The 27,071-nt window shown below is 40.6% G+C and overlaps 1 protein-coding gene across 1 annotated transcript; it reads left to right on the forward strand.

The window, feature by feature from the left end:
- Positions 1 to 647: 647 nt before the first annotated feature.
- Positions 648 to 25,336, forward strand: LOC137296646 (transmembrane protein 43-like). The gene is made up of 12 exons (XM_067828464.1): positions 648 to 761; positions 11,131 to 11,295; positions 12,559 to 12,693; positions 13,714 to 13,808; positions 13,940 to 13,989; positions 14,425 to 14,494; positions 15,415 to 15,485; positions 16,065 to 16,189; positions 16,333 to 16,404; positions 17,167 to 17,268; positions 21,924 to 22,041; positions 22,712 to 25,336. Exons 1-12 carry the CDS (start codon positions 747 to 749, stop codon positions 22,927 to 22,929), a joined length of 1,236 nt encoding a protein of 411 aa, XP_067684565.1. The 5' UTR covers positions 648 to 746; the 3' UTR covers positions 22,930 to 25,336.
- The last annotated feature ends 1,735 nt before the right edge of the window (positions 25,337 to 27,071 follow it).

Genomic DNA, 27,071 nt, shown 5'->3' on the forward strand with positions numbered 1-27,071 from the left:
ATTCCGACGTCGAACGAACTCTTGTAGACATGGTGTGCAGGCATCTTGAAGCTAATAGGACGCCGTAGATAATTTGAATTGCGTCAATGCAATGTGATTTGAATCTTAACAACGTACACGTTGTTTGGTGACTGCAGACTACACTATATCTGTATATCCATCATGACCCCTCAGTCTGTGACCTGTGAAGATCAGCCACCAACCCATGCTTGTTCACAAGGGGCTGTAACACTAAAAACTGCAATCAAAATATGTACAGTCACTAACGGGGTCTATTGAGCTAAGACCCAGTTAGTGACTGTACATACTTTGATGGCAGTTTCTAGCGTAACAAGCTCATGTGTGCTTGTCACTCACCAAAGCAGCACCACTAAAGGATCCACCTTCTACCCCGAAGTAAATGCCCCACTGATCGAGATGCATTTCCCATTTACACTAACTGAAAAAATGATTATCGCTTTCCTATTGATGATGATATTATCACAATTAAATCGAGTCATTAGGTGATAGATACACGTCACCGCATTGCGTCAGAAAAACATCTGCCGCTTACAAACGAAAATAGGGAATTCCCCTTGTGAGGTACTTCCGGTTATTTATGATGACCAATCAATGCTCGCCTAGTATGTAAAATGGCTATTTTTAGCATTGTGTCGTTTCACGACGACAGGGGAAGCCTTGACCGAGGACATAAAGCGAATGCTTCCTGAACGAGAAGATAAGAGAACTGACACGGACAGCGTAGTATGTACAGACAATATGTAAGTTCAGACAGGGTTCGTGTCCTGCCAGATGGCATCCACGACCTAGCTCACATCCTGTTCACAGACCTTAGACAATCTATCCAGGCGTTTTGACAAATACAGTCACCCGCAGGTATGGTAGGTCTAACTTTTAAGTGTCATTGGCATAGGTCCACAGTGTCGGTAATTATGACTTATAACGAGGACGGTGTTGATGGTGGTCTGCAGACTTGAGCCACGAGATTATGATCTGAGAACCACGCTTCTTGCAAAATCTAGACTTAGCCATATATATACCTTGGTGGAACACGACGTTTAGCTGGCTGAACTATGCCAAGCGGAGAACCGCGATGTGGTCAGTGCTACACAGTCAGGATCGACCCTATCGCGTCTCAGTAATGTGATTGCCTACCAGTCATGTATCCGTCTTAATGTGACATAGGAAACGTTCCAGTACAACGTGTCTACAACTGGAATAGCATCAGTTGCATAAGGAAAGCACAAGTTCCAAACTCTTCTGTTGCTGTCTGTTTCTTTCTAGATGTGTCAATGTGTTAAAACTTACCAACAGTCCGTTCTGGACCATGGTTAACCCTTCTTAATAAGGGGGTCACCATCCATGTTATAACAGTGTTATACAGTGTGTAGGGCAGTTCCGGATCTCTAACGAAAAACCAACTGCATGCGCCTCCGCAAAAATATATCTGAAGCACCTAAGGGCAATTTCTGACTGAACAATGTTTCATGTTACTTACACCAAAACATGAAATTAATTCGGTCCTGATTGACTTTAGAAATATCGCAAAAGAAACGCTCCACTGTTACGGCAGTTCCGAATCATTTCAGGGTATTCCGGATCACGTGACATAACGAGGCAGTGTTCGGTTATTGGTGCTCGTTTGGGGCAACAGGGGTCTGTGTCAAACAGTAACACGCGTTTAATTGCGTTAACAATATTCATAATGTTTGATAAACGAATAATTAACAAACATTGCAGTTGATAACAACATCCACTTGGTAGATAGTTTTAACACTTGCTGCTCATAACAACATACTCCAGAATCATGATTCCAGGTACCGGTGTGGGCTGAAAATATTTTCTTGGGGTGAATACATAACTGGTTTATGGTACTGATCTCTTCAGTATTGATTTATATTATATTGTCGTGACTTTTATATGCGACTTTAACTTGTAAAGTACAACTATCGAGGCAAAATAACCCATTTTTTCAGAACCTTTAACGCTCTATTCAGTCAGGACCTTTCTTAACATCACATCATCAGTTACTGATTGTAAAGCTAACGAGCATAATCTATTAATACCAACCAATTTGAACTCTTTGTAGTGTCAAGATCACAGATGATTTCGTTTATATAATTAGTTTATGGTACTGTAAATAGATGTAGTATGGTATTGTTAGAGTGTGTTATATATTGTTGGGAGTTGTTGTTAGATTATGTTCGGTAATACTATGGGAACAGGGTTATGTTCAGGGAAGCGTGACCAGGTATGGCCAGAGAGCTGGGGTGTTAATTTGTAAACAATAGAGAGGTGTTGAGTAGCTTGGGTATGGGAGGTCAATATAAATAGTGAGGAAGGGTAGTAATCTGCACAGTCAGCCAGAATCACCACTGTGTTCACCTGTATGGGTTCAACTTTTGTATGGGATTGCATCTCACGCTGGCTGGCGTAAGTTTTTATTATCATTATTACTTTTGTATTTATTGATTGAGTAGATGTAGCAAGAAATTGTTTAACTGATGTAGTATTTCTAGATATATGTGTACATTGTAACACTATATAGCCACAAAGCCATTCAAAATTTGAATGTTATCGTTCCACAAAAACTGTTCCACTTTCAAATATGTAAATCGGAGTAAAGTACATGCATAAAGTATAAGACATTGACACATGTCTTAATGAGTAACTGTAGTTACTTATATTGTATTGTAGTGTCCCGGAACTGGCCGGTTATCCTTAAAGTAAGGAGAGGGGTATTATCTCCGCCTGTAAGGAGACAGACAAGAGTCTTCCCTGTTGTACAAGGAGCATGTATCTCCTAGTAATGTGAGATGTGGATGGCACAGCCATCAACCATTACACAGGCCCCTTAAACTCCGTGAGGGAAACCATCGCCTGGGTGTGAGGGATACCACACAAATACCATGACGTCACCAAGTGGAACCAAAGTGCACTGACATTCTGATTACATTGTAAAGAGAAAGTGTTCTCTCTGAGTGGCTAATTCCTTTATTGTTATTTAGTTCAATTGTTTAGTTTCTGATTGGGATTATATGTAATCATTATCTATATTAGTGAGGGTATTAGGATTTTAGTGTAGTTAGTAGTAGTAGTAGTATTATTAGAACTTTAGCAATATAAGTGGTAGACAGAACTGTATATGTAGCTAGGTTAGGTAATTAGATTAGTTAGTTGTATTTGCACCTGTAGAATTAGTTTAGTATAGGTATTGGGGTTACTTATATCTTAAGGGGAGGAATAAAGTTTTGCAAAACAAACTATTCTTCTGTTGTGGTTACTTTGGTATGTGACATTTTGGTGGCAGCGGTGGGATAATTAGATTATTTGTCACTATCAAAGGGAACCCTAGTTGTGTTCTGTAGCGCATTTGATGTAGCGTTGTTGATTGTATATCGCTGCAGAATCTTTGTGTCCATAAAGAAGGGTTAGAACATACGGCACCACTTCTGCGTCCTTGAGTGTATGATTTGGAATTCAAGGGTGGAGGGTGTATTGTGGTTATTGGTCAGTTAAGGCCATTGGTTCGTCGTGAACATTTTGAACATTGGGATATATGGGAAATCACCTCCGGTTTTATTCTTGGTAGGATCCCTATTTATTCCAGACAGTTTGACTTTTTGTGTACCCTGCTTTGCCCTCATACAGACAATTATGGACATTGACAAACTTATCAAACTGGGTCAGAGTTTAGGGTATGAGAAAGATGATTTGAGAGTGTTTGTGAAAGAGCAAATGGAGTTGGAGAATGAGAAAGAAAAGGACAGGCTCGAACGGGAGGAAAGAGCTAGGGAGCGGGAGATTAAAAAGTTAGAACTGGAGGAAAGAAAGGAGAAAGAAAGGTTAGAATGGGAACGAGAGAGAGAACGATTAGAATTGGAGAAAGAAAAGTGTAAAATACAGTCAAATGAAAGAATAGAACTAGCCAAGTTAGAAAAGAGTGCGGCAGGAAATCAAGAAGGGCAGGTAGGAGAGAATAGATCGGCAGCCATTCCCAAGATGCCTAAAATGCCTCCATTTGACGACCACAATGACAATATTGATGCATATCTGCAAAGGTTTGAACGTGTAGCTACAGCGCAAGGCTGGGACCCGTCCCATTGGGCAGCTTACCTGTGTACTCTGCTGAAAGGTAAGGCTTTAGAAGTATACTCCCGGTTAAATGCCTTTGAGGCTGAAAATTACAATGCAGTTAAAACTGCATTACTTAAACGCTATGAAATGACTGAGGATGGATTCCATCAGAAATTTAGGACTGCTAAAACTGAAACAGGTGAGATTTTCACACAATTTGTAGTTAGAATTGAGAACTATTTCAACAGATGGATTGAACTAAGTGGTACACAAAAGACGTTCGAAGGTGTGAGAGATTTGCTGCTGCGTGAACAGATTTTGAATGTGACTGGAAGGGATCTGGGTATATTCTTGAGAGAGAGAAAGCCAAAAGACGCGATGGAAATGGCTAGACTAGCAGAGCAATTTATAGAAGCTAGAGGTACGAGTCATGGAAGATACAATAGACCAGTTATTCCAGGTCAAACTGACAAGCAGGTTTCCAAAGGGAAAATAGTCGAGGGTAGCGCATCAGGTAAACATGGTACTTGTTCCAAACAATTTGTTCCTATTAAGGAAAGGACATGTTACAACTGCAATCAAACTGGGCATTTGGCAGCACAGTGCAAGAAACCCAAGTTTAAAGTGGCAAGTATCCAGGTGAGTGAAGACAACACAAACATGTCTCTAATACATCCAGATAACACAAAAGTAGAGCCCTGCATACATGAAGTTCTAGATGGTGATGCAGCAACTTCAGAGGAGGTTACTAAAGCAGATGTAGCCTCAGGGAGTGTGCTTACCAAAGATCACCGCATGCCATTTTATCAGGGAAAGGTAAACGACACTCCAGTAGATGTGCTTAGAGACACGGGATGTAACGGTGTAATAGTGAGGAGGTCAATGGTAAAAGATGCATGTTTGACTTCAGAAACACAATCTTGTAAATTAGCAGATAGCAGGATCTTGACACTTCCGGTAGCATGGATTACTGTAAATACGCCCTTTTACACGGGTATGGTGAGAGCAGCATGTATGGACACACCAATCTGTGACTTAATATTAGGCAATATTCCCGGAGTTAGAGAGCCAGGAGATCCAGACTTGATGTGGGATAAGCAGGACATTAAAACAGTAGGTGCTGTAGAGACAAGGAGCCAGAGAAGAGTACGCCAAGTAGGCATGGAACCCTTGAAGACATTGGAACCTGTTGGGTTGACACTGAGTCGAGGTGAGTTCGTATCCCTACAACATCAGGATTCAAGTCTGAACAAAATAAGAAAATTAGTGGAAGAAGGTAAGATTAGGGAGACCCGACATAGTACTTCCTCTTACTTTGTGGAGAATGATATGCTGTATAGGAAGCATACTTCCAATAAAATGGACAATGGTAAACAAGTTGTACAGGCAGTAGTACCGGTTGGATTGCGCACACAGGTAATGAAGGTATGTCATGAAGCACTGATGGGTGGACATCTTGGAATCAAGAAGACTCTAGATAGGGTAATCTCACAGTTTTATTGGCCAGGAGTAATTGGTGATGTCAGAAGACATGTTCAGTCTTGTGACATTTGTCAACGTACCATGCCGAAGGGAAAGGTAAGGAAAATACCACTGGGACAAATGCCATTAATTGAAGTGCCATTTGAGAGGGTAGCTGTTGATTTGATTGGTCCATTGTATCCTGTCACAGACAAGGGTAATAGGTATATACTGACGGTGGTTGATTATGCAACACGATACCCAGAAGCAGTAGCTTTACCCAGAGTAGAGACGGAATATGTTGCCGAAGCTCTGTTCGAGATATTCAGTAGGGTTGGTATCCCCAAGGAGATATTAACAGACATGGGAGCCCAGTTCACGTCAGGCGTGATGAAGGAGGTAAGTAGACTATTGTCCATACATCAGCTTACTACTTCCCCTTATCATCCAATGTGCAATGGCCTAGTAGAGAAGTTCAATGGAACCCTGAAGACGATGCTGAAACGGATGTGTGCAGAACGACCAAATGACTGGGACAGGTATGTACCTGCTTTGTTATTTGCTTACCGAGAGGTACCTCAAGAGAGTTTGGGTTTTGCCCCATTTGAACTCTTATATGGACGCACTGTGAGAGGACCAGTACAGATTCTGAGGGAAATCTGGACAAGAGATATACCAAATCCAGAGGTAAGAACCACATATGAGTATGTGCTAGATCTTCAAAACCGTCTTGAGGAGACTATTCACGTAGCACAGCAAGAACTTCAAAAGAAAGCATGTAAATACAAAAAGTTCTTTGATGTGAAGTCCAAGCCAAGAAAAATGAAGGTTGGTGATAAAGTATTAATTCTGTTGCCCACTGATTCAAACAAACTGTTGCTGCAGTGGAAAGGGCCATATGAAATACTGGATACCTTTGGCATTGGCAATTACAGAATACAGGTTGGTAACAAGATTAAAACCTATCATGCCAATCTACTGAAAAGGTACATTGAGAGAGAGGAGGTCAAGGACACAGCTGCATGTGACGTCAGCATAGCTCAACTTGTGCATGTCAGTGCTGGTCTGGTGGATGTCAAGGCTGAAGAGGTGAGTATGTTAGACATAGCTTCACCTTCTTTAGTTTCTAAGGAAACGTATCAGGATGTAGACATTTCTGAAGATTTGACAGAGGAGCAACAAAATGAGGTGAAGGAGCTCATAAGTGAATTCAAAGATGTACTGAGTGATTTACCAGGGAAGGTAAATTGTATGGAATATAAGATCAAGCTGACATGTAATGAGCCTATACGATCCAAGCCCTATCCACTTCCTCATCATATGAGAGATGTTGTAGCCAAGGAGATACAGCTAATGTTAGACATGGGGGTGATAGAACCTTCTCAGTCACCATATGCATCCCCCATTGTACTTGTGAAGAAGCCTGACTCGACTTACAGATTTTGTACCGATTTTCGCAAACTGAATCAGGTGACCGTATTTGATGCCGAACCAATTCCATTAGCTGATTCCATCTTTGCACGGTTACGGAACTGTAAATATCTTACCAAAATTGATGTAAGCAAAGCATATTGGCAGATTCCAATGGAAGAGAGTAGCAAAGAACTGACAGCATTTATAACTCCTGATGGATTATACCAATGGAAGGTGATGCCATTTGGAGTAGTTAATGCACCTGCAGTATTTTCCCGACTGATGAGACAAGTATTGCACAACATACCAAATACAGACAACTTCATAGACGACATCATAGAAGGAACTGAGAACTGGTCACACCACATGGTAAGTCTGAGAGCAATATTTACGAGGTTAAGACAATTCCATCTTACAGCTCGACCTTCAAAGGTAAAAGTGGGATATAAACATCTGGACTTTTTAGGGCACAAGGTGGGTAGTGGTCTAATTCGACCAGAAGGTAAGAATGTAGAAAAGATCCTAAATGTGGAGCGACCTCAAACCAAGAAACAAGTGAGAGCGTTGTTGGGACTGACCGGGTACTACCGGAAATTTATCCCAAACTATGCAGCCATAGCAGTTCCGTTAACTGATCTCACAAAGAAAGGAAAGCCAAACAAGGTAATATGGACAGAAAGCCAGGAATTAGCTTTCACTACGTTAAGAACCCATATGTCAAGTTTTCCTATCTTGAAACTACCCGACTTGAAGAAACCATTCTTGGTAAGAACAGACGCTTCTGACGTTGGAATCGGAGCTGTACTGCTACAAGAACAGGAAGGTGAGCGATTTCCAATATTGTTTGTGAGTCGGAAGTTAGTAGATCGTGAGAGAGCGTATTCTACAATAGAAAAAGAGTGTTTGGCTATTGTGTGGGCAATACAGAAGTTAGAAAGATATCTGTATGGGAGAGAATTTATTTTGGAGACTGACCATCAGCCCTTAATATGGATGACCAAGGCAAAAATGACCAATGGACGAGTGATGAGGTGGGCCCTGACTTTGCAACCCTACAGATTTCTAATTCGTGCAATCAAAGGAAGTGAGAATGTTGGGGCTGATCTCTTGAGCCGGTGTTCACCCTAGTCATACTATGTGTATGGCAGTGTGTAAATAATGTACTCTCTGCATATCCAGATTATTTGTCAGCAGTTATTTCTTATGTATTACTGTGCTACTGTACATTTAGACAATTGTGTTTTATGATATTTATGCATTAAAACAAACTTAAATGTGATCTTGAGTGTAATATATAATTGTACTTGTGTACAATTACTTGAAGAGGGGAGTGATGTCAAGATCACAGATGATTTCGTTTATATAATTAGTTTATGGTACTGTAAATAGATGTAGTATGGTATTGTTAGAGTGTGTTATATATTGTTGGGAGTTGTTGTTAGATTATGTTCGGTAATACTATGGGAACAGGGTTATGTTCAGGGAAGCGTGACCAGGTATGGCCAGAGAGCTGGGGTGTTAATTTGTAAACAATAGAGAGGTGTTGAGTAGCTTGGGTATGGGAGGTCAATATAAATAGTGAGGAAGGGTAGTAATCTGCACAGTCAGCCAGAATCACCACTGTGTTCACCTGTATGGGTTCAACTTTTGTATGGGATTGCATCTCACGCTGGCTGGCGTAAGTTTTTATTATCATTATTACTTTTGTATTTATTGATTGAGTAGATGTAGCAAGAAATTGTTTAACTGATGTAGTATTTCTAGATATATGTGTACATTGTAACACTATATAGCCACAAAGCCATTCAAAATTTGAATGTTATCGTTCCACAAAAACTGTTCCACTTTCAAATATGTAAATCGGAGTAAAGTACATGCATAAAGTATAAGACATTGACACATGTCTTAATGAGTAACTGTAGTTACTTATATTGTATTGTAGTGTCCCGGAACTGGCCGGTTATCCTTAAAGTAAGGAGAGGGGTATTATCTCCGCCTGTAAGGAGACAGACAAGAGTCTTCCCTGTTGTACAAGGAGCATGTATCTCCTAGTAATGTGAGATGTGGATGGCACAGCCATCAACCATTACACAGGCCCCTTAAACTCCGTGAGGGAAACCATCGCCTGGGTGTGAGGGATACCACACAAATACCATGACGTCACCAAGTGGAACCACAGTGCACTGACATTCTGATTACATTGTAAAGAGAAAGTGTTCTCTCTGAGTGGCTAATTCCTTTATTGTTATTTAGTTCAATTGTTTAGTTTCTGATTGGGATTATATGTAATCATTATCTATATTAGTGAGGGTATTAGGATTTTAGTGTAGTTAGTAGTAGTAGTAGTATTATTAGAACTTTAGCAATATAAGTGGTAGACAGAACTGTATATGTAGCTAGGTTAGGTAATTAGATTAGTTAGTTGTATTTGCACCTGTAGAATTAGTTTAGTATAGGTATTGGGGTTACTTATATCTTAAGGGGAGGAATAAAGTTTTGCAAAACAAACTATTCTTCTGTTGTGGTTACTTTGGTATGTGACATGTAGGTGTGTATCTTCTTGTGTTGAAAATGAAACAAACTATAGCTCGAGTCTACTCCAGCTTCATTGCTTCCACCTCTGGCATAATTCATCACTAAAATTCATCAAGTTATTGAAAAAAAAAGAATAATATGACTTGAAAACAAAACAAAACAATTTCAACCCCAAAGTATTGTCAAGTTGGGTATTTCCAATATTCATAACCTTTTACCTGACAGACAGTTCTGTACCGCAAATTACTTTTTGGCGAAATGAAGGCCAAAACGTTTTATGTATCTACTCTGTGCAAAGAACATCTAAGACAGAACCTTGAGTGAGTATATATTTTAAATAAAGGTAACCGAAGTAAGATCGTGAAACTAATTACTTTATTTCAACAGTAATTAACATTTTTCGGCTGTGGGCAGTCTTGAGGTGATCCCTATTTTCTGGTGATCTGGAATTGACTTAAACATGTGGTCCCATAAATTGCTCATTTCTCCAAAAATATGGCAGATGTAGAGAAGATTTTTGTTGCTTTTTACAGGTGAAAAGTATATGCATGCAATGGAGTGTTAACGTGAAGCAACTTGATTCTAGTCTTATTTGAGACGGGCCATTCCGAATGAGTTACCTTTTCCTGACGTGCCAACGACAAATTACGCAATGATAGGTATCCTCGTTACAGGGGGCGCAAGTAAACTTCTGGTTCAGATCAAGTAAAACAAAATATATGACCTTAAAGAGCAATGTCTCGGCTTTAAAATGAGAGATTGAGTAAAGAAATCCATCGAGATTTGCAGTTTCTAGGGGTTAATGTCGTGGCAGTGATCCGGAATAGCCGTGATCCGGAATACCCTTACCCACTGTATCAATAGTTTGATGCACAAAAATTACACTGTAAAAAGATTCTAGGGGACCGCTGTCCCCTTGGCCCGGCCTGGGCTCCCTACGGCCTGGGCTTCCTACGGCCCAGCTGCATTGTTTTAAATATCAGTGTCAGAGTTGTGAGTCTTGTATAATTGATTAACCAAGTTCCATTAAGTCCGGAAAGGGGAATACCCCAGAAAAGACTATGAGTGGATTACTAGTATTAAAGAAGGGGTGACATTTTATTATTATACTTCTTGCCATGTCATATTTTAGAATAAAAATATTCAGTGAACCACTGAGTAATGAGAACTAGGCTTTATGGGGAAGTGTATTTCGCTGTCAGGACCCCAGGTTCAGTTAGTTTTAAGGTTAACTTAGTGGTTAGAGTTGTCACTAATCACATAGAAGACCTGAGTTTGATTCCCCACAGGAGCACAATCTGTGAAAGCTCATTTCTGGTGTCCTTTGCTGTGATATTGCTGAAGTATTGCTAATAGCACTGTAAAACCATACTCACACAGTTTTAGACACATTGTTTCTGTTTGTAAGTAATCAAATCATGAAGAACTACAAGTCAGATTTGATCAGTGTTTGTAAGTTAGGGTCGGAGGACAGGAATTTGAAGGTGAAGATATGTTTCTTATTGAAAGTGTTTGGTTGTAAATAAGAATAGGATGGCATTTTTCCTGTTTCTTCTGGTTACCAGGCCTCAGATTCAGAGTTGGAGGATGTAGCACTGTAAGTTAAGCACACAGTGATCATGGTGATGCTCCAACTGTTTTCAGTACCCAGATGCTCCAGGGATGCACAACATGCCGGGAAACAGCCACACAACAACAACATACCGAAGAAATCCCAACTTCTGTGAGAGGATCGGAAACAGTTTAGTGGGGATTGTTGTTGGTTTCATCCTCATCTTTGTAGCATCAATGCTTCTGTTCTGGAATGAGGTATGTAGTGATTGCAAATAACTTGAATCTGACACATCTCACAAGCAGCATTCGAAATAGCTTCTCGCTAGCCACCCAAATGCTAGCCATTCATGAATCAGGCTAATGATATATATTAGTATTTTATAGCTATCTGAAATGGCCAGCTGACCTCAGATAATTTGCTGTGTATTTAAAGAATGAAAAAGGCAATCTTAGGTTTTGGTGTACATATGTACTTCCTGATTCTTGTTAGCATGATATCTCATGAACTGTTGTACCCAGTGTCTTCAAATTTGGTGACAGCCTACATTAGGGGATTATGTGGACACCAGTCCATGTTAGTGACCTTAACCTGATTTTCAAGGTCACCACGACACTTTGACCACTTTCCAAACTGATTTTAGCATGATGTCTCATGAACTGTTGTACTCAATGTGTTCAAATTGGGAATTATACAGACACCAGTTGATTTGGGTGACCTTGACCTTATCCTTGAGGTCACCATAACATTTTTACCACTTTCAAACTATGATCTTTCATGAAGCAGTGCATATAATGGGGCGACTATGTAGACACCAGTCTTTTCAAGCAGCATCTTGTATGTGATCAAACAATAGAAATTAGTAAATATGTTATAAATATTTCGTTCTTGTTTAGCGTCTGGGACCTTGCCATATTAATGGCAAACACTTGTTTTATTTGTATTGTTTCCAAAGGGTGACAGTAACATGCATTTGCAATTAGCAAACAGCTCTTCTGACCAATGTGCATTTTGATCTTGATGTTTTGGAGGGCCAATGATGTATGATAGAGGCTCAGCAACATTTTGACTTAACTAGCCCCCTGGCCAGTGACTTTACAAAATGAACTCATGCACTGCAGACTCCTATTATTTGTTCCATATCTGTTCTGGTCACCAAGAAACTTGACAAGATGGCTCTTGTATACAGTGTTTGAAAATCTGACTCTTGCTTTCAGAGACAGTGTGGTTGTGAAGAAGCTTTGTTCGGGATTTGAGAGTTTTTGAGTAAATGTTTCAAGAGAATTATTTTTTTCTCTAGCTCTCTAACATTTAATACTGAGCATGTAGTCAATTTTTACCTTTTGTTGCTGTATTTGGAGCCTTTGGTGTTCACACAGAATTTCTGTATGTGCCCCTGTCCTTCACTTCACTTCTTAAGTTGATACGATTGCCTGTGGTAGTGTGTTTTATGTCCGTGGTAATGACTGGCAATACTTTTTGGTGTATGTCACAAATTGTTCATCCATTGTCTACTGTAGGGTCGAGCAGTGCAGACTGCCAGATCTTTGGAAGAAGGTTTGGCCATTGTTGTGCCCCTTCAGACAACAGATGTGGCTTTTGAGAACAACAATGGCAAGCTTGTGCACCTTCAAGGACATCTTCAGACAGACAAGGTATGTGAGACACATTACTGACTCGCCAAATACACAACAGATATATATCTTGCTTACAGAAGACACAACAGACACATCACTGACCCACCCAAGACACAACAGACCTATCACCCACCAACCCAACACACACTTCTGGCTTAGAGAATACACAACAGACACATCACTGACCCAATCAAGACACAACAAACATATCACCCACCACCCCAAGACACATCTCTGGCTCAGAGGAGACACAACAGACACATCACTGACTCACCCAAGACACACCTCTGGCTTAGAGAATACACAACAAACACATCACTGACCCACCCAAGACACAACAGACATATCACCCATCACCCCAAGACACATCTCTGGCTCAGAGGAGACACAACAGACATATCACTGACACATCAGATTCAGTTTCATTGAAGACATATTACTGACTCACTGAAGACACATCAGGCATATCATGAATTAAGCAAATACAAATTACTCACACTGTAATAAGGTGTGGTGCATCCCGCAAACAAAAACTCGGGATGCGTTTGTGATGAACTTGTCATTGCTCGATTAGGACAATATTCCACTGTTCGTGTGACTAATTATGAAGATGTTCCATCCGAAAACCCATTATACAAAGATATACAATGAACATTATATATGAACATCCCCACTGAATGTTTCTAGTTAATCCTAACAACATATTTAATCAGAGCACAAGAGTGGGTTTTGTTGATGTTGTGTTTCTGATGGTGGGAAGATGGGTGAGCGCCAGGGATGTTTGTAAGGAACCATTGATTACCTTGCGGTTAACTGAGACTGAGGTTTCTCACAGGGCGTTATGCAAGGGATGACTGTAAGGTTTACATGGATAAATATTTAGTGTTTTGTATTCAATGGTAAAGGAGGCGAACTGACATTAGTGATTTTACTAGTTATTTAACAGTAACCATGCTGTAGTATTTCAAGTCCTTCATGTTGTTTTCTTCAAACTGATATATGTCTTACCAATTGTTAATGTTGTTGCCATGGTTACAGATGCTGTATGACCCAGTGTATCATATCTCAGTGCCAGCAGTCAAACTCCGCCGCACTGTTGAGATATACCAGTGGGTGGAGCATGAGACTAGAAGGTATGTAATCAGTCACAGCCGGTGTGGAGTAAAAAGGTTCCTACCATCCTAGCTGAAGATAATTGATTGTTGTTGTGTTAAGAATATTATTTTACAATTCAGAATGAATAAAACTGTATGTCTGTTTCTAGAGAGTACAATGAAGGCAGCGAAACAAGAGTGGAAACAACGTATTCTTATGGTGAGTGACGACAGTACTGTATTTTCCGATTTAAATGATGATAAAGCACACATACTGGTAATATGGCAGCTGTCAAACACAACACTCAGCTGCTGGTTACAGATGGAATGCTGGTTACAGATGGAATGCTGGTTTCTGATGGAACGCTAGTTTTGCGGTTTGTTTCCCAATGTCTGCCATTTTCAGCACAGTGGAGGCCATTTTGAAAGCAAGCAAGGCCCAATGTAACATGATGAATAGTAGTAATTACAGGAGATCATGCTGACCAGAATATTCCCTTTCCCCTGCTACTTCCTCTTAGAAAGCACTGACAAGAATTAACTCCTTAAAATTGTCATGTTTTGATCGTTTTGTTTTGTGTCAGTGTCAAACCTTAAATTTCAGATACATTCACATGAAGCATATGGTATCAGTTTGTGGAAAATGTTGTTTCAGACTTAGAGTGGAGATCAGAACTGATTCGTAGTTCAGCATTTGACAGTTCAGTCGGACATGAGAATCCAACGTAAGTAAAGTAACAAGGTGATCTATTTATTGCATCATTGTGTCAAAGGTCACCTTTACCTTTGTGATTATTGTAAAAAGCAGCTGTACCACGTTTAAAGGTCACATCATTGAAATATGGGGCAAAGGTCATTGACATGGTATGATATGTTCTTATGACCTACATGGACCTTGAACTTAATTGTGCTAAGGTCATAATAGGTTGCTGTTATATCTGTGGTCAGACTAACTTAAAATATATCAGGACATATATCACTAAAATTGGTGCACAACGTATTTGGGATGGGCACCAATGGGTCAAATCTTTGTGGAACATTGTCGTGACATTTTCTGTTTCTAGTTACCAGTGCATTATGTTATCAGACAGGATATGATTACAGTTGATCACTCGTGCGTCCGTGTCAGTCCGTCCATAATCAATTGGTTTCCAGAGCACAACTCAAAAACTGTTCAATATCTTTAGATAAATCAAACAGGACCTAAAGTGGTGCAGATTTTTGCTGATTTCTTGGTTTCTATGGAATGTTTTGGACTTAGTATCAAAGTGGAGGAGTGGACTTGGTTTCCGGATCACACCTCGAAAACCTTTCAGTATCGTTCAGTAAGAGTTGACAGATATATCAAACAGAACCTGAAGGGGTGCCTTTTGCTATATGTGGATTTTTGGCACTTGTATTTTTACAAATTTCATGGAAATCAATCAAGTTGGACTTACTGTCAGATGGTTTGTTCTTTCAAATTTGTAGGGGTCGGGATCTGTCATCTTCTGATGGCACTTGTTTGTGTGGGACTATCAACAAAACGATAAAATATACTGTAATTTGTTTAGAGAATCGAACAGATTTATATGGAGTGCATTTTTATATTATGTGCAATGATATTTATATTTTAAAGATTGATATATTATATTTTTTCATCTAGGTCTGTTTCCGTATCATCAGTGACTCATGTAGCTGATAAAGTGAATGTTGGGAGTTTCTCCCTCTCCAATGGTGAGCAGACGTCTACAGATACAGTTGTCTTTTACAGATGAAGACGTCATTATTTACCCATGTTGTACAGCTGTAATTTCCATGACTAACTAGATATTCCTAATATAGGAACAGCATTCAAACGTCTACCTGTAACCTGCTGATTCTGTGGGTCTGCTTGAGAGAATTTTGCTATCTAATAGTTTCTATGGCTGTGTATTTTCACCACTGCAATTGCTGCTTCAGAATACTGAGTGCCATGATACAGTGTGTCACTACGTGTTACCGTGGTTACCTATCAGTGCAAACCATAAAGATCACGATGAGAAGTGGTGTTCATAATTGCCTTAAGAGACAATTCAGTGGTTAGGCTTACTGACTTGGTTAATGCGTGTCATTGTGTCCCAATTGAGTAGATTGATGCTCATGCTGTCAATCACAGGATTGTCTGGAGCAGACTTGATTATTTACCGACTGCTGCCATATAGCTGGACTATTTGCAGCGTTAAGCAACAGTCGATGAAACCTACTAGTGTAAGACAGTATTAGAACATGTGACTGTTGTTGTTTGATAATGTAAGACATGTGACATGTTTCTAGGCTTGATACAGAGGGTGACAGACTTCAAACATTTGACTCCCACATACATTGGCCAGCCACAGGACCCCAGCATCAAGCTGTACATGGGGGCATTGTACCACAGCTTCAACCCAGCCTCCCCACAGGTAGGTAGAAGTGGGTTGAAGATGGGATGGTAGGGGTAGGAGATTTGGGGATGGGGGACAGATCTCTCTGCTGGAGAGTAAGATTTGTTGGTGCTGATAGCATCTTTTGTCGACTACATATCCAGTTGTCATTGTTATTCCAGGTGGGCGATATACGGGTGAAGTTTGAGTATGCGGGTTTAAGCCAGGACTCCGCTCTGGGATCTGCAGCCAGAGTAAGCACCAGTCTTGATGTTGTTTCTGTCTTGATTTCCAATCTTCCTCACACAACTGTCCAAAGGCTTCTTATTTATGCATTGAATAGATAGGGTTCTACTCAGCAGAAAATGCCATGTCCTGTTTGCATGAACTAGAGAACACAAATGGCTTTCAGAGGACAGGTTCATTTGCAGCCTTGTTAAACTGACATCTGTGTTCTTATAAAGAAACTACTAAGATTATAATTTACTGTATGCTCATGAATCAATCAGACTAGGTCACCATGCCCACTAGCTTCAGAAAATGTGAACTGTTCCTGAAATTCAAGAGTCCCATGTGTTACATGTTAAAAATGTGCAGTGATTATCTTGGGACTCCTAATGGCAAACAAGGATAAGTTGAGCACCAACCTGACAATTGACCCATTTTAGCATACATGAGTGCCACTCACTGGTAAACTCATTCTCTGTGCTGGTTCAACTTATCCTTGTTTGCCAGTAGTGTCATGAAGCTGGCCCAAACTCCCCTGTTTGATAAAACAATCTTCTGTAAATTAAACTGATGATGTTGGTAAGAAGTTCCTCAGGTTTTGATTGATTTGCGATGTTACTCAACAACAAAAGCTTCAAACTACATGGAGGTTGTAGTGGAAGCAGGGAGATAACTCTGATTATTGCCGCACATACAGCTAGGGACGTATCCAGGTCAACTTGGGTGTATTTTGGATCAAGGAAATGCAAGAATGAATAATGAACAGTTGTGTATTTTTTTGCCATCAGGTGAGTATAGTGGCCCGTCAGATTAACGATAGACTACTGCCTTATCAGACTGAGGCTGGAGATGCGATCGAGCTGCTATACTTCGGTGACATGAGCCCAAAGGTGAGAAACATCATCAATGCTTTTCCTGGAAAGGTAGTAAGAAACAATCATTAGTTTGTTGTCACTTTTCACTATTTCTCATAAGGGGGACCGCTTACTTGTAGGACAGCCAGGTGTGCAGGTTGCATGTGTGAATTATAATTTCCCTACACTCACTTGTTGACTGACTTTACAGAGATAATTCTGAGAATTTTCAGTGAAAATTAGATTAAGTGAGGACTACCTTAAGCTCTCTAGACTCAAATATCCTAAACGTAGGCATCCATCCATTGGCTTAGGATGGGAAAAAAATGAATGTCACAGGTTATGTTATGGTTGAGAAATGTCACCTAAAAATTGCATTTGGTTTAGTTGTTGAAATGTGAATGCTTTGTCCCTGTACTTTACATATTTTTCCTTATCCTGACTCATGCTTATTGCTCATCTCTTTCCTCTCTGCGAAGATAGTGGAACACTTGAAACCCCTTGAAGTTCCCTTCTAAAAGAAGCGGACATACAATACACTCACCCGTAGCCCCCTGGGGCGCCATCTGGAGAGGTCGTCAGAATCGATGTCATCGAGGAAGAAAGGATGATCCTATCAGCTCTCATTACTCAGAAGAAGGATCAGCAGTTTAGGTCAGAGCACCTCGCCTTGATATCTGCAGGATTGAACTTGTTACGCCGACAAGGTCTTCTGTCCCCTTCATCCTTGACTGAAAGTTTTGCTAGGCCCTTATATCGAGTTTCTTGATCAGCACCTACAGTCTTTGATGGGACAATTGAAGAGGTTGCTAAATCGGTCAATCAGGACTCCAGAGAGGTCATGAAGATCAAAATCTATGGACACTTTGACAACAGGGAGGCAAATCATCGTTTTGGTATTTTTCATCACCCCAATGGAAGAAACAAGCACCCCCAGATGTCTGGTAGCCCTGTCTGGGATGCTAAGGGAGGTAAACAGTGAACATCAGTTTCAGAACGGCTGGAGTTTTCCACCCCGTACAACCATCTCAAGTGGGTGGACGTCTTCAGCTCTACTGGAGGAATTGGGGACTTCGCAACAACGTTTACGTCATGAAGATTCTTCGAGACAGCTATGATACCACTGCAAAATACATCTCCGATCACAAGAGTGCCAGCTCCCGTTGTTTATACCAGGGATCAACCACACAAACTGGCTGATGCCATAATAATGACGGTATTATCTTCGGTGGAAAAATACCGACACATCCACCTGGAGGACAGTCTGTCTATATCAGCTTTCAGCAGCAGGAGATTTCATGCGCTTTTGCTCATCTATACATGCACTCACTCATGTGTCTCCGGGACAAACCAAACTGCATGCTTGTGGACAATTTCGATTTCTAGCAAGGGTATCACCGTCTGCACACGTTTTCACGACAATCAGTTGACTGCTACATCGGTGATGTCACATCTAGAATCTGATTGGTCCCCAAGAGACGACACCCTGCGTTGAATGTGGTGTTATTGTTTTAATGTCAGGAAATTGTCAACATTTATTTACAGCCTTTTCAACATTGGAAAGACGTTGATTACACACTAGATTAGCAGTTTACAGCATCATTTGAGTCTTCAGGAGGCATAAAGGTCTTCTAACAGAAGATTCACCGTTGCCTTTCAGGTGGCTCGCAGCAACGAATGACAGTTTCTGCTCTTCCAGCCATCCAACTATAAATAGACTTCTTTCGAATGTCAACTCACTCATAATGTACAGTGTTGACGATCCGAATGGTGCATCTTCACGGCATGCAAGCTCATCATGAGAGAAGTCAACTCAGTCTACAGTTGGACTTCACTATCAGGCTACTAAATCAGTTCAGATGACTTGTGAATCTAAATCACTCGGGAGTTGATTCATCACTACATTGAAATGTAGAAGATCGGTAGGTCAAAGTTCAAGCCAATATTCAACCAAGTTTTGCTCTTTCCAGTACCACAGTGTCAATGTCTACTCAGTCTGCTCACGTCACCTCAGGATATGACCAGAGGAAGACGCCTACAACTACATCTTATCTATGACAGTGGTTCCTGAGTCACGGTTTCACGTTCTGACCAGTTTACGACGCCGGACATCTTGAGACCATACCCGCTATGGTGGATTCGCCAGTCGAATGCCTGCACAAGAACGTATTTGTTAGAGCTGGTCTACATCAGCCATCTTTATGTAGATGTATTACTACAAGACTGGGGTGGTTACCTGAACAACGCTGTTGCAGCAGGACAATATCTCAACATATCAACTACCTGGAAATGAAAGCAGTAATCAAGGTAATTCATCTACTGATGGTTCACACAGACGTCTCTTCAGTAGTATTCTACATAAACAAGCAGGGATCAACAAGATTTCACAGCCTGCTACTGCTAGAATTGCCCTTTCTAATATTTATCTGCACATAAAGGCATGTTACATCTGAGGTGCTTGCAAAATTGTGGCCAACGCTGTATCACGCCCTCTGCTCCCATCCCCGACAGAATGGATGCTTCAGCGAGAGGCGTTTTGTCTAATTAGTCAAACCTTCGAATCACCAAAAATAGATCTATGTGCCACGAAGTTCAAGAAACATACAACAACATTTGTATCACTGGTACCAAATCTGCTAGCATGGGCAATAGACGTTCTCAGCATACCGTGGGAAGGACTGAACGCTTATGCGTTCTCCCCTCCAGTGCCACTACCGCATGTCACCGAGAAAATCGAACAGACGAAGCTGTTACAACTGATTTTGGACGCGCCTTACTGGGCAGCGACACATTGGCTCCTGCTACTCATCAAGGTATTAGGACATCTACCAGATTGGAAGAACTTACTCATCCGTCCGCACAAAAGACAGGCACACAGCAATCCAACATCCACTTTATGTGTGGATCGTATCAAGTTTGCCTGAAACATCGAGGATGTTCTACACGAGCGGCGAAAGCAATCACCTTAGCTCTATGTAGATCTGCTTGAAATTTGTATGATGACAAATGGAAGCGATTTGAGACTTATGGTAGGAAGAAAGACTTCACTGCAGTGAAAGCTACACATCTTCAAGTTGAGGATTACCTATGTTACTTGCGACATGCTAAGGACTTCTTCGACATATCTGGCGGCACTTGGCTCTGTTATCACCATGAAAACAGGAGTCAAGTTGACTAAAGTACCTGAACTACTTACCTTACTACGCTCGTTCAAGCTGGAAGACCAACAACGCAGATTTAAAGCTCCAGTTTGGGACTTGAATGTCATGCTTCAACATCTTTGAAGTGATGATTACGAACCACTAGATTTGACATCGCTTGAGCTACTGACACAGAAAACGCTGTGACTACTGCAAGTAGAAACAGCATTTTCTGTGTCAGAACTACTTGCACTGGACGTCAATCGCACTCAATTTGACTCAAGTCATCATGAGACTGTACATTTAGGACTGAGATTGGATTTTATCACTGAAAATTAACTGCCTGGACAACCAGATAGACAATTCCACATCCCGGTGTTATTTATAGTCCTAAGGCCACATGATACTAAAGATATATCATTATGCCCAATCAGAGCATTGAAAATATATCTCCAACGTACCAAGACAAGGAGACAGAGCTCTGACATCAACACTCACTCTACATGGGAATTGCTCGCTATCAATTATAATGGATTGCTGCTTTTGGAATTCCACGGAGGACATCACTGGCAGTCACCAGTTTGGACCTCTCATCGTTGCACAGCAACTAACGGTTCCGTAAAGGCTCTGAGATTCACTCACCACTTTATCACTTGACTTGTTGAGACCAAGATGCTCTGCGGAGTATAATGGTTGAGAGTCCATGCACACGTCTTCAACAGACTAGTATGAGTGATTTTGACCCTGTACTCGTAATGAAGATACTTGTACGTGAAGAAGGGTCTTGACTGGTTTTGACTGTAAATCCTGACATACAGTTGCACTAGACACTAGCAGGATGCTAGTTGATCTACATATCATCTCATTTCAGTCTACAAAGGCTTCTACAGAAGACAAGTTCGACTGGATGTGATCCCACCCATCTCTACAGATGAATATGGACGAGACCAAATTATTGCCGTTACAGTTCCCATGAGTGGCTAAGGACTGGACATACTTATGTGACAGCCAACAGAATCCAGTGGGGCGTGGCCCACCACCGTTTCCGTCGGATTCTGTAAGCAATAAGCATGAGTCAGGATAAGGAAAACTATGTAATTTTCTGAATAAAATTGATATTTTATACTTATCCTGACTCATGACATAAGCCCTCCCAGCTGCCCCACTCAGGCACGCTAAATTCACTGTAATTCTCGTGTTGGGTGTATGAGATTTGGGGAGAGTGACAAGCATGGTGGTTCATGTGACCACAGTGGCCGGAAAGGAAGGTTTCCGGTGGGTGAGTGTATTGTATGTCCGTGTTCCACTATCTTCACTGAGAAGAAAGAGATAAGCAATAAGCATGAGTCAGGATAAGTACAAAATATCAATTTTATTCAGAAAATTACATATCTTGGGCATTCTGACAAAAGAAAGGCAGTTCTTTGCATAAAAAGTTAATTCTGTAGTACAGGCTAACATTTGTGACTTATTCGTAGTTTTTTTGCCAGGAATGGAGCAGATAATCACTAAATTCTGTGATAGTGTTTGACAGACATAGTTTGTTTCCAGGAAATATTTGGCAAAGAACAGGCCCAGAATGCAATATTCACATGGGCGTTAAGATTTGGTGGCTGGCTGCTCATGTTCGTAGCGTTTGGATGCTTGACCAGTATCATCACCACCATAGGTAAGTCACGTGATGATGTTGATGTTTGCAGCAGACAGGAACATCATCAGAGCAGCAGCTTTGTGCATGTAACAAACTGTAACCGAACATGTTATGACCATTTCTGATGACAAAGAGTGAGTGAAGTTTAGGTTTATGCTGGTTTTGGCAATATTCCAGCAAAATCATATCAGAAACATGCTTCACACATTCTACTGATTAAAAGCTGGTCATTATGTTGTTATTGGCACTTCACAGTGTTGTCCCCGAATAGCAGTGGTCAGTAATTAAACGAGTCTGGAGCAAACAATCCAGTGATCAACTGCATGAGCATCGATCTGCACAATTGGGAACCAATGACGTGTCAAACATGTCAGTGAGTCTGACCACCGGAACCTTTAGTCCCCTTTAACGCCAAGCATAGTCACTTTTTGTGTGTGCTGTAAGTAAACTAATCCAGAACAAGGAATGCTAAACACCTTTCTACCTCTCTCTAAGCATCAGCGTGTGAATTTGTGCATGCTAGCCAAAGTTTGTGTAGCGACCTAAATGTTAACCAGATGAAGAGATCAAAGGAGCTGCAGCACCCCATATGCACACTGTCTTTCTAAAGCAGAACAAACTGTCATGTCATGTCTTTCAATACAGATATTCTTTTTCTTATAGGCTATGATATTATTGTCTATTACAGTTGACTGGTTGCCAATTGTCCGAGAACTGGTTGCTATGGGAGTAACTACAATGAACCTTGCCCTTTCAATCAGCCTCTCTCTGACCGTGATCGCCCTGGGCTGGATCACCTACAGACCCTGGCTGGGACTTACCATACTGGCAGTGGCCGTGGCGCCGCTCTTTCTGTCCAAACTCTCATCAAGGTCATCCAACTATTCCCGAGACACAAGAGCGTAATGATGAAGTAACAATAAATAACAAAGATTGTTTTAGTGTCAGTGGCACCCAGCTATGAACCAGCATGAGAACATGGTGGAAATGTGGTCTATATTGTGTATATAACGTAAGTTGTGAATCTAATAGGTCACTGTATTACTGCTTGTGCCAACCCTGACATAATTTGCCATGAGAGAAATGTAACTCTGTGTCATTTTGATTGTCCAAACAAAAATAAAGTCTCTTAGATGTAGAATTCATCGACATGCTATGATACTTTAACAGTGTCATTACATTTACTGTTCCTGGACATTTAACCCCCCCAGTGCTAAACCTTTTTGTACATTTGCCCGCTGTATACAGTGGTTTCCAACCACTCTGCACAAATAAGTCTCTAGATCTGAAATTCATATTTTCTGTGAATAAAACAGATTTGTTTGCAGGAAACACAGGTGTATAAATTGGGAGTCCATATACATATTTAATAGTTCGATAGGTTTGGAATTGATTATTATTAAGTTAATTGTCTTGTTACTTATCATCAAAAAGCTTTAGTTTCACTAATATTTGACATAATTTTGCTATTTGTGTTTTATGTTGTAAAGTTTCTCTGTGTCCGGAGCACATTTTATGATAAATATGGTACAGTTTGGGGCATGTACAATAAATTTCCAGCAACACTGTGTGTAACGAGGTGTTCAAGGGGCACCTGTTGGTCATGCAGTACTACAGTGTTTCATTATTTTCATGATTTACTGTCTCCAAGAATCTACGTTCCTCCAATTTTTTTTAATCAACACCTAATATATATTTTGTAACACAATATGATTTTTCTCTCACCAACATTGTACTCAAAGTATTTTGTCCTAAAATTTTGTAGTTTGAGTCTCCATCAGAATGAATCCTGTTATTTCTTACTTAATGTTCACAGATGGCGTACATGATCACACCTAGTATGTCAAGTTGAATTGTGGTCTGATCTAGTCATTGAACGGAAAAACATAAATGTTTTCCTCATGATTGTAAACATGGCGAAAATATCAACATCTGTTCATCATAAAAGAAACATTTGTGGAATATCAGCATCATTTGTGTGTGTGATATTCAAGGTCAAGTTTACTGCTCATGTTCAGATGTTTTAGGATATAATAGAAAAGTGTGCAAATAGCATTGTTTAGGATATGTAACTTGTTTGATTTAGAGTTGTTATAGTCAGGCAAATGTCAGTGGTATTTACCCAAAACAAACATTTTCATTTGTTTGTGTGTATGACCCAAAGATCTATCACTGTACCATGACTAGAAATGTAAGTGAACTTGACTTCACTTCATGTCAAGATAGCTTTCTCAGTAATATTTTAGTCCATGATAGAGTTTTTCTTTTAAACTGGCATATTTGATCAAGCTCGCTAGTAAATTTATGAATATTTTCCACTTTGTAAACAGAAGGTATTTGATGCTGAGATAGGTGATGGACCAGTTTCAGTAGTTATATCATCCTGTTACTTGGTGAGTTGTTAGTTTTACCTTAAATATTTCCCAATTTCCCTTACATTCTCAATGAATATTGCTGAGTGCGGTGTAAAACTAAACTACATTCTCGCCATCTTGCTGGGCTTATCTCCAAAAAGTGCACCCGAAATAAACCCGCATTATTTTAAGAAATCTGTATGCACACAATGCCTGTTAGTCCCAAATTTCATATAGATCAAAATGGAGAATCACAACCTATTGAATAATATATTTGCATATACATGTATTTATATTTTGATTATACCCCAAAGTGTTAACTGTGATTTGACACACGTCTCTCATTGACGTGCCTATGGTGGCCTTATATATTACATTGCTTACTTAAGAAATGTATTTGACTAATCTATCTTACATAAATGTCATATTTTGGGCAAATACAGTTTTCTGCTGCTGGTTTTACACATTCTTGTTAAACTACAGTAGCCGGCAAGATTCCAAGCTGAAGATGCAATCACTAGAGTATACCGCTGATAAGTCTCCTAAAACTACTCCGTGCATTAGCAATAAGTTAAAGTGAAAGAGACCCGTAAAGATCCGGGTTATTCTTCGTCTTCAGCTTGTTGTAAGAGGAAGTTTAAATTGTGTGGTTTTTGCGCGTATCTTTTTTACCCCTACATTCTATTTTGGGCATAATATTTTATATTCCTCACAATGAATAAAGACCTGATGATCAGAATGTTTTGCATGGAAAAATAGAAAATATTGGTTTTCTAAGTCTGTGATAAATTTTGAATCTGATCTAAATGTTGAATGTGATATTGAACCAGTGTCAATAAGTCTGATAGAGAACGTTTGTGTTACAGAACATCTGTATTTGCACAGCAGCTGTTGAGATTGGCAATACAGTATTAGCAACACACACAACACTGCTCAAGTCAACAAACACAGGAACACTTTCTTATAGAGTTTGCTATTGTTTTAAACAGTAACAGGAAATATGAATAATGTATTATGCAAAATGGATTTGAATCCATTTAGGAGACACACAGAGGGAAAACAGAACCCAGATACATATGTGTTTCAAAATAGTTTACTTTCATTTTGTCATAAAAATGAAAGTATTTTGGAACTCATAATGACCCTGCTCCTGTAGATGACGTACAGACGCTGTGTTACAACGTTAGGGGAAGTTATCTTCCTGTAATGACCCTGCTCCTGTAGATGACGTACAGACGCTGTGTTACAACGTTAGGGGAAGTTATCTTCCTGTAATGACCCTGTTCCTGTAGATGACGTACAGACGCTGTGTTACAACGTTAGGGGAAGTTATCTTCCTGTAATGACCCTGTTCCTGTAGATGACGTGCAGACACTGTGTTACAACGTTAGGGGAAGTTATCTTCCTGTAATGACCCTGTTCCTGTAGATGACGTACAGACGCTGTGTTACAACGTTAGGGGAAGTTATCTTCCTGTAATGACCCTGTTCCTGTAGATGACGTGCAGACGCTGTGTTACAACGTTAGGGGAGGTTATCTTCCTGTAATGACCCTGTTCCTGTAGATGACGTGCAGACGCTGTGTTACAACGTTAGGGGAAGTTATCTTCCTGTAATGACCCTGTTCCTGTAGATGACGTGCAGACGCTGTGTTACAACGTTAGGGGAAGTTATCTTCCTGTAATGACCCTGTTCCTGTAGATGACGTGCAGACACTGGGTTACAACGTTAGGGGAAGTTATCTTCCTGTAATGACCCTGTTCCTGTAGATGATGTGCAGACGCTGTGTTACAACGTTAGGGGAAGTTATCTTCCTGTAATGACCCTGTTCCTGTAGATGACGTGCAGACGCTGTGTTACAACGTTAGGGGAAGTTATCTTCCTGTAATGACCCTGTTCCTGTAGATGACGTGCAGACGCTGTGTTACAACGTTAGGGGAAGTTATCTTCCTGTAATGACCCTGTTCCTGTAGATGACGTGCAGACGCTGTGTTACAACGTTAGGGGAAGTTATCTTCCTGTAATGACCCTGTTCCTGTAGATGACGTGCAGACGCTGTGTTACAACGTTAGGGGAAGTTATCTTCCTGTAATGACCCTGTTCCTGTAGATGACGTACAGACGCTGTGTTACAACGTTAGGGGAAGTTATCTTCCTGTAATGACCCTGTTCCTGTAGATGACGTGCAGACGCTGTGTTACAACGTTAGGGGAAGTTATCCTCCAGTAATGACCCTGTTCCTGTAGATGACGTACAGACGCTGTGTTACAACGTTAGGGGAAGTTCTCTTCCTGTAATGACCCTGTTCCTGTAGATGACGTGCAGACGCTGTGTTACAACGTTAGGGGAAGTTATCCTCCAGTAATGACCCTGTTCCTGTAGATGACGTACAGACGCTGTGTTACAACGTTAGGGGAAGTTATCTTCCTGTAATGACCCTGTTCCTGTAGATGACGTGCAGACGCTGTGTTACAACGTTAGGGGAAGTTATCCTCCAGTAATGACCCTGCTCCTGTAGATGACGTACAGACGCTGTGTTACAACGTTAGGGGAAGTTATCTTCCTGTAATGACCCTGTTCCTGTAGATGACGTGCAGATGCTGTGTTACAACGTTAGGGGAAGTTATCCTCAGTAATGACCCTGTTCCTGTAGATGACGTGCAGACGCTGTGTTACAACGTTAGGGGAAGTTATCT

This window comes from Haliotis asinina, chromosome 9 (assembly GCF_037392515.1).
Source record: "Haliotis asinina isolate JCU_RB_2024 chromosome 9, JCU_Hal_asi_v2, whole genome shotgun sequence".
Taxonomy (NCBI): domain Eukaryota; kingdom Metazoa; phylum Mollusca; class Gastropoda; order Lepetellida; family Haliotidae; genus Haliotis; species Haliotis asinina.

Excerpts from the sequence above, each read along its gene's own strand:
- LOC137296646 (XM_067828464.1), top strand. Across the intron at positions 13,990-14,424 it reads GGAAACAACGTATTCTTATG|ACTTAGAGTGGAGATCAGAA; the intron begins GTGAGTGACGAC and ends ATGTTGTTTCAG. Across the intron at positions 22,042-22,711 it reads CAGTATCATCACCACCATAG|TTGACTGGTTGCCAATTGTC; the intron begins GTAAGTCACGTG and ends TGTCTATTACAG.